Source organism: Psittacula echo, assembly GCF_963264785.1.
Source record: "Psittacula echo genome assembly, chromosome: Z".
Taxonomy (NCBI): Eukaryota; Metazoa; Chordata; class Aves; order Psittaciformes; family Psittacidae; genus Psittacula; species Psittacula echo.
Genome location: NC_137742.1, coordinates 100,370,648 through 100,379,149, shown reverse-complemented (window position 1 = coordinate 100,379,149; position 8,502 = coordinate 100,370,648). Strand labels below are relative to the sequence as shown.

At 47.8% G+C, this 8,502-nt stretch overlaps 1 protein-coding gene across 1 annotated transcript; it reads right to left on the bottom strand.

Moving 5' to 3' along the window:
• Window positions 1-495: 495 nt before the first annotated feature.
• On the bottom strand, window positions 496-2,326 carry PPP1R3E (protein phosphatase 1 regulatory subunit 3E; the record flags this gene model as incomplete). The annotated part of the gene is made up of 1 exon (XM_080637994.1): window positions 496-2,326. The coding sequence occupies one exon, from the start codon at window positions 2,324-2,326 to the stop codon at window positions 1,364-1,366; it is 963 nt and encodes a 320-aa protein (XP_080494120.1). The 3' UTR covers window positions 496-1,363.
• Between the last annotated feature and the right edge of the window lie 6,176 nt (window positions 2,327-8,502).

Genomic DNA, 8,502 nt, shown 5'->3' with positions numbered 1-8,502 from the left:
GCAGCAGCACAACCTGCATTCAGCTAAATTCCTGAAAAAGCAAGTTTAAAAGGGAAAATACTGTTTACTGCTAATAAAATGCTAATTTAAAATATATCTTTGAAGGCAGAAGTCAGCATGCTCTGTAATTTTTATTGACATATTTTTTATATGGCAAGCAATGGCTTTCTTTCATTTGAATGACTAAATTTAGGCTGTTTTGTGAAATCTGCCACTTACTAAAATTATTATGAAACATTTGAAGCATTTGTTTTTCAGAAAGTAGGCTACTGCACTGATGCCGTGGCACAAGAAATTCAACTAAACTGTTAACAGGAATAGAATGGAAAGTCTTTCTTGGGTTGTAGATTGGAACTATGACTTCAGCTCTTGCAACCTCTAGTTCCTTTGGTGCAATTCCACACCCTTCCCACTGACTTGGGCTCAAGCATCTTCATGGAATCGATCTTACTGAAACAAACAGATCCTGACAAACCTTTATGACAACGTACCATGTGAATTTTAAAACAGAACACTTGCTTTTTAAAATCCCTCAGTGTGTTGCATTTCAGTTAGTGTGTGACATTATTTTGCTTTTCTAAATAAGTTTAAAAGCATGAAACAGGGTTCAAAATGAGAAAAAAGTAAAAATATAATTAATCCCATCAATCACTTCTACAGCATGATGTAACACAGCTAGACCTGGGGGCATCCATACTTTTGTGTCTTTGGGTTCAAAACTGCAATCTGACCCTTAACCCTTCCCTATCAGGCCCACCCCACACGGATGGGTCAGGGAGGCTTTGAACATGGATCCAGCCGCTCGCCGAAGCCGGGCTTTGCTTAAGTAGGATTAGGGAAGGAAAGCGGCTGGGTGATGCCCTCCGACACTGCCCTGCGCGTTACACAGCCTGACCCTTCTGAGGGGCCTGCAACCGGCGCTCACCGGCAGCGTGTGTCTGCACCCGCGGATCCTGGTCCTGACCAGGGAATTCTGCCAGTGCCCTGCGGCCCTCCCTGCCCTTCCTCCCCTCTCTGGAGACAGCCGCGGCGCACCGGGAGACCATGGATGAAACCGGCTCCCGCCTGGAGCCGCTGCAGCAGCCCGGAGGGCATCCCCTCGGGCATTCATCCCCTCGGCATTGCTGGCGGAATAGAGGATATAGATTATCCGTCTGTAAACAGAATTCAGGAAGATACCTCCCAGCGACTTACAGAGAAGCGGCTGGAAGCGAGGCCTGCCCTGGGCCGCGGACCCCGGGTGGGCAGAGAGCCGGTCAGGCCGGAGAGGCGCCGAGCGCTCCCGTGAGGGGAACCCGCCGTGCCTCAACCCCCCGCAGGACCGGCCAGCCGGCCCCCCGGGGCTGCGCGCTCCCTCCGCGCCTCAGATGAAGTGGATCCAGGCGGAGCTGTCAGGGTCCTGCGGCGGACCGGTGGCGGGCGGGCCGCGCTGCCGGCCCCGCAGCCGATAGTTCTTGCCCTCGTTGTTGTCCCAATACTCAGCGCCGGCGACGCGGTAGCGGACGGCGAACTCCAGCGAGGCCTCGGCGGCGGCGGCGGCAGCGCCCAGGGACAGGAGGAAGGTGAAGCGGTCGGTGATGCCGTCCGCCGGGCCGGGTGCCTGGTAGGCAGCGGGCACCTCTGCGCAGCTGGCCCAGCTGTTGAGCGTGTAACGCACCGTCACGGCCTTCTCGTAGGCGAGGTTGAGGACGCGCACGGCCCCGCGCAGCCCCACCGGCTCGGCCCGCACCCACTCCAACCTCACCTTGTGCTGCCGCACCCGCTCCGTGAAGCCGGGGCTGGAGCCGGGCCGCGGTGGGAAGAGCGGTTCCAGCAGCGGCGGCGGCGGTCCGAACAGCACCGGCTCCAAGTCTCCCAGGGCCGGTGGCTTCCTCGTCTTGAAGAGGTCTGCGGTGCGCGGCGGCGGCGGGGCGGGCAGCGGCACCTGCGGCAGGTCGGCCTCGCAGAAGTGGCGCACAGAGGTGAGCTCCAGGCCGAGGGAGTCGGCGAACCGCACCGTCTTGCGGCGGGATGGGCTCTGCTGCAGCGCCGGGCGCAGGCTGCGGTCGCCGGGCGTGGGCAATGACTTGGCGCGGCGGCGCTGCGTGGGGCTGGGCGGCACTGCGGGCAACGCGGGCTCCCTGCCGCGGGGCTGTGGCTTCGGCTTCTCGCCCTCCGCTTCCCGCACCACGGGAGGGGGCACAGCGTCGCTGTCGGGGCTGCAGCCAGCCCTGCACTGCTCGGCCAGGCTGCCATAGAGGCAGGCGCTGCAGCTGAAGTTGCGCGGCAGGTAGAGCCGAGGAGGCGGTGTGGGCACCGAGGTGTGCAGCGAGCCCGCCTTATCCATGGGGGAGCCGGTGGGAGCGGCGGCTGTGCCGGAGGCTGGCGCAGGACCCGAGGCCCTCCGCCCGGCCAGGGCTCCTCCTCTCTGGCCGCTGCTTGCGGATGGCGAGGCGGTCTAGAGCCCGGGCCGCGGGCTCTGCCTCTCGCCTAGACCCGATGTCAGTGGGATGACCTCGGCGTTGTCCCCGTCGCTGCCGGCCCCGGGGACTGCCGGCGGGTGCATGTGTCCACTGGCGGCGGGGGGACCGCGGCGCTCCGGCGGCTGCCGCTGCTGACGTGCAGGGGTCAGGCAGCGAAATACGCCCCGAGTCATCCTTCTTCCTCCCCCATCGCGCCGCTCTCCCCAGCCGCCCCTCTGCTCGCCTCAGGATCGTCCTCGCCACCTTCCCTAATTGCACTCCGTCGGCGGCAGGCCCCTCTCTCCCGGCGGCTCTCACTGCCCGCTTTCCCCAGGACCGCGGCTACACCGTCCCCCTCCTCCTCCTTCTCGCTGTGTTCTGGGTCTTTCCTCGAGGAACTCATACAGAAAGAGGAGGCGGGAGGGATTCCCCCGTGGAAGCATTAAAATTCATCACGGCGCTGTCGCTCGTCCGATCCGTTACAGAAATAGCCGCTGAAGGAGGACGCTGAGCCGGGCTCTGGAAGGTTACATGGGCCGGTAAGAAAGAGCTGGCTCGTAAGCTGGACCTCGCAGTGTACATTTAAAGGAAGAAATCCAGCTAATCTGCTGTAATGCGTTTACAGTACATCTGCTGAATAAAATATGCCTGCCGCAGCCCTGCTATCTGCAGTCGAAGTGGCTGCAGCCTAAACACGGAGGGTGGTTCCGCACCAGAACCGCCTCTGCTCTTTTCAAAAGAGTATTTGATAGTTGCCAAGCGATATTCAAGTGAATTAAAGCTTAATGAAAAGCAGACACTGATGCAGCCAGTTCAAGGAGCTAAACACTATTTTAGTAAGCCGCTTCATTCCAGACTTCCCGTAATCTGGTACTCATTTTTAATTAGTAAATTGCATTAAAAACAATGATCCTACCATCCTGCCAGAGACTGAGCCTGACCTGTGTTGACGTCTGATTCTGATTTAGCTTCTGGGCAGGAGCTTTTACACCTTCATCATTTTATCTGCAGCACTTGGTGTTCCTTTGAAAGTCTAGGCAGAGGAAATGAAGCTGATGAGATTAAGAATGGAACAAGTAAACCCTATAGGTCCTGACAGGAACCAGGAGTTAAAGAAGGAAAGTCACAAGAACACAAGGAAAATCTCCCTACTGGCTCATATTAGAGCTATCAGCTTCAATTCCCTTATTAAGAAGTAGAAAATAATTCCTAGGTTATTGCTGCTGGGTTCCAAATCTTTTTAATGACAAATGGTTCCTAAGCAGGGAATGAAAAATGATGCCCCGCAGTGGTAAACTTGACGACACCATTACGCTTCCCAGTGATTTGTCGTGTCATTGTCTCACATTCATGGGATGATCACAGGTTTTGAAAAATGAGGTAGGAATGACATAAAGAATTGCATCTGAATTTGTTAGCCCAGGATCTTAAAATTGTATCACTTGTCTTTTAATGCACACTACAGGAAAGATTTGTTAGTCCTCTTTCTTATGCTTCCCTCTCAGAAATGAGTATTTCAGGAAAATAACATGAGCTCCTGGATGAGTTTTGTCTACTCATATGGGTCTGGGGGAGAAAAAGAACAGACCCGGAGAATTGTTCGAACAGGCTTTAATGCTACATAATTTTGAGCTATTTTTTAGTAATTTCCACCTGTCATAATGAAAATTTTCTAAGGAATTAACACTTGGTTTTGCTGATGCTAATTTCACCTTAAAACCAAGAAATGGTAAGAAAATGCAAAGTCTTTGCATTTTTAAACTGTTGTGAAACTAACTGAACTAACAAGCTAAATCAGCCTAAACCTTTAAACACATTCAGTCAGTTTTGAATATGTGCAGACAAGGAACATGAATTTGGAGTAGTTTAACTTCTTTTACAGTTATACTTTACACAATTGGGGTGCCTTAGCAGAGGTCGACTTCTCTTCTGGTAATTTCAGTTGCCCAACTTCTCCTTATGATAAACTTGTGTAATACTCCTGCTTTTCGTCTTTTCCAGACCTTCTCTTTTCTCCCAAAATCTGGGTAATATTTAATGGAACAAAAAAGAAAAAGCAGCTCCTTTCTTCACTAGTGATTGTAGGTGATGTACCTCATAACTGAGTTAAAAATGCAGATTCCCCAAACTTAGTTATCCAAAAAGTGGAATAAAAAAAAATGAGGAAATCCTGTGAGAAGTAAAACTAAACAAACCAACACACTAAGCTTTGGACCAGCCAGGTCGAGGCAAAATGAGATGCAGATGAACACCCATATAAACCGATTGACTTGATGAGAGGACAGAAATTTTAATTAAGTTCAGCTCTTGTCATCTTCAGGTAAAACCTGATGGTTCTTTGGCTTTGCAAGAGGATGAAAATACTGTATGGGCATGTGGATAGTATAGAAAAGGATAGAAAGAGACTTGATAGAAATGCATGCCCACTGTACATAATTCCACAGGCGATCCTTGTGGAGTGGAAGAAAGCCCCTTACAAGCTTTCAAAAGATCAGAACGAAATGGTACTTAAATCAAAACATCAATTCACCAGCTAATCATGGAGGAACTCAAAATTTCACCAGCAATTTCCCCGACACCTCAAGTTCTGGCACACACAGGGGCACCTCAGCCTTGCCTCTGTGGAGTACTGTGCCCATGTAAACTCCACCAGAATCCATAGCAAAAGCATTTCTTTTTTTTTTTTCTCTTGATTGAACATTCTCAGCTTGTCTCACTGAATCTACAAATGCGAGGTATGCTGCTGCTTTCTTTTTACTCTCTTGCTTACTTGCCAAGGGTAAAGCTGTGGGAACTCTTCCCCACACGTGCCACTAATGAGGGTGTCCTTATTACTAGGCTGATCTTCTGCCTCTGATGAATTTAAGATAGATACAGTAAATGAAAGTTTCTAGCACTGAAATTTAACAAACATACACACAGACATTCTCTCAAATAGCCTGCAGCATTGTGCATCCTTATGTGATGTGGAAGCTGTGCTAGAAGTTCAAAATGGGAAGCATCTGACACCATTTGTAAAAGGAAGTTCTTTTGGTTTTGCCTACTGTAAATATTTGTACACAGCAAATGTTTAAACCCTTGGAAGCAAGGAAGGACTACCACACATACAGAAACCATGGCTTAATATATGCAGCAATATGCATCATCCACAGCCTCCCCTCCTTCCCCCCCAGCTTAATTTAGTTCACAAAATTTAGGACATGTAAGTTTAAAAATTTAATCCATCTGTTCATTTATAGTGCTCTGCTAAGATAATTATCCAAGGTTCTTTTCTAAAGAATACTGTAAATATCCAAGCTGACAAAGAAATTGTTAATACTGATGTAGCTAGCACCTTTAAAGAAATACCTATTGTCTTTTCACTGGGAAATAATATTTTTATGACAGGATAATTCTGAAGGTTCCAGGAGGAATAGAGCAGTGGTGATGTAAATTCTAGAGCTATACAGTGTTGCTGTGTTACAGGGTAAGAAAAGCAGGAGGTCTTACATCACAACTAGTGTCAACAGACATCAGAACTGGCACTCAGGCATTGTTTTCATTTCTTCATATTCCTCTCCCTTTGCAGATTCAAATAGCACAGTCATAGGATAAAAGTTTGTCTTAATAATATTGTCCTAACAACATTTTGTTGACCTGTCTGAATCTTCCCGCTGACATCAAGAATTTTAGAGACAGCCTCTTGTTCTCCATATGTAGCACTGAATGACCCTGACATTTCTGCTGTGCCAAACTGCATTTGAAGTCCATCTGATACCTGAGAATTTCCAGCTAGTTGAACAGAGATGTATGGTTCCCTCTTTTCTTAAGGTTTAAAAGATTCACAAAGGCAAAACCAATGCAGGCAATGAACTGGGAGCTTTCTTCTGCTGCATTTATCAATTGTCTTTACTCCAGGTACTCTAGGAGAAAGCAGATGCTACTGCTGGGGAACATTAAGCAGAATGACAATGGAACCATTAATAGGGAGGCTTGTCTGAGTGCTGGGGCTTATCCAAAGTGGGCACTGTCACATGTCCACTTTAACTTTCCAGAACAGGTTTATTTTTAGCAATGAGTACTGTAGGAAGATAAAATGGATGTAAAGGCGAAGTGCATTACAATTATGTCAGCTCTCGAGATGCAGTTGTGACTCAGTGCGCGAATTGGAAAGGTCAGCTCCTACTCTCATTTGTATCTGCACAGCTCTTCCAAAGCTGATGAACTACGTAGGTGTTACACCAGAGTTTCACCTGAGAGTTTAATAATCCTATATGATTACATGAATCTGACAATTGTATTTACATTGACAGTTTGTAAGCTTTGCGTGAGACACTCGTTCTGCATGCTTACACTTTAAAACACCTTCCCACACTATTTCACATTAACAACTAACTCAGACTTCATTTATTTCCCCAGGAAAATATCTTGGTCAAATCTCAGAGAAGTGCCACTTTAGAACTAGGTAATACGCCTAACGCATATACGAAAAAAGAAATAATTAAGTATTCTGTTACAGAACAATGGTATCAATCTTCTCTACCAAATATTGTCTTCACCTAACCAGGATCCACAGTCTTTAGCAAGATGAAAGCTGCACGATTCACAGGCTTGAATCAAGGACATTTGATATTAAAGACAAGTGAATAATTTCCAAAAGGCTGCAGGTTCTGCTGCATAGAGATGTGACATTTGGGAAGGTGCTTTGTGGTTGCATTTTGGCTTGTGGGTTTTTTGGTTTGTTTTAAATATAGAGATCCAAGTGAAGATGCAGTATTAACAAGAAAACAGAACTGTAAGAGTTTACCTCAGTTCATGACCTTGTGAATCTGCCTTACTGTATGAAGAAGCTCACACAATTTTATTAGTTAAGCATTAACCATGTCTGTTGACGCTAAGTGATTGGCTTAAGACTTCTGGAGAGACCATAAGCTAAAAAAAGCCCTAATTAAGACTACAGTGGAAAACTAAAAAGAACAACCAAACAGATGTATCTCATTATGTGGAGAAAATTATGAAGAGAATTTAAAGTATTTTTCTCATGTAAATAGTTCTGCTGTCTTTAACAGGAAGGAATGTTTTTAACAAGGATTAAGCAACAGCCAGCAGGACAGGACTCTTTCAGTCCTAGAACTTTTAACAGATTTTCGTGCAAATATTTGAGTAAATGCACTTCAGGATCTCCCCAGATCCCATCTTCTCTTAAAAGCGCTTGTGACTCACTCTTCACGCCACGTTGCAAAATACCCACAGGTCTTCCTAGCAACTGCAGATGACCTCAGTAGTGCTAGTTAAGGATTTTAGATATGAAAATATGCTCATTGTATGCCTGATTTGATTTTTTTTTTTTTTTTTTAATTTAAAGATCTACTGGTCAGGCAGTGATACACTGATTACTTAGATTAGGGGCTTGGAACTAGATAATCTTAAGGTCTTTCCAAACCTAACTATTCTATGATTCCATGATTCCTTATATTGTAAGATAATTTTATCTCCTCATATTTTATTTGTTTTTTTTTTTCTTCAGCTTCCTCACAGTTTTTCTTCCCCTTTCCCCCACATTAGGTCATTTCACATCCATTTTTCTCATATGCATTACTCTCTTCCTAGTCACATTTTCAACCTCTGTACAGGCTCTCTCCTTCCTTCTGCTCTTTCCAGCACTATTCCCGTGGTTTTTTTTTTTTTTGCCCAAAGCCTCCCGATTCTGCCATTTCTCTCACTTGCCATTCTCGGGCTGGTGGTTCCCAAACGCCTGTCATTAACCTTCAGAGTCCTTCTCCACTCTCCACCTCAGGACAGCGGCTGGAAACGAAGCTCTGTCACTTCCATGCAAACCACAGGGTCCCCAGGATAATGAATGCAAGCTCGGGAGGGCGCTGAGGAGCTGCCCCTTGGCGCCCCACTGGCCAGGCACATCCACCACGCCATGAGGGCACTCCCCGTCACAGGAGGCCTCAGGCCGGACCCGCCATTTCCGCACAGCCCGCCGCGTTGCCGGGGTAACGGCTGGGCGCGAGAGGGCGCCCCCCGGCGCCTCAGGCGGAGAACGGAGCGGCGCCCCCGGGCTTTAAATCACTTC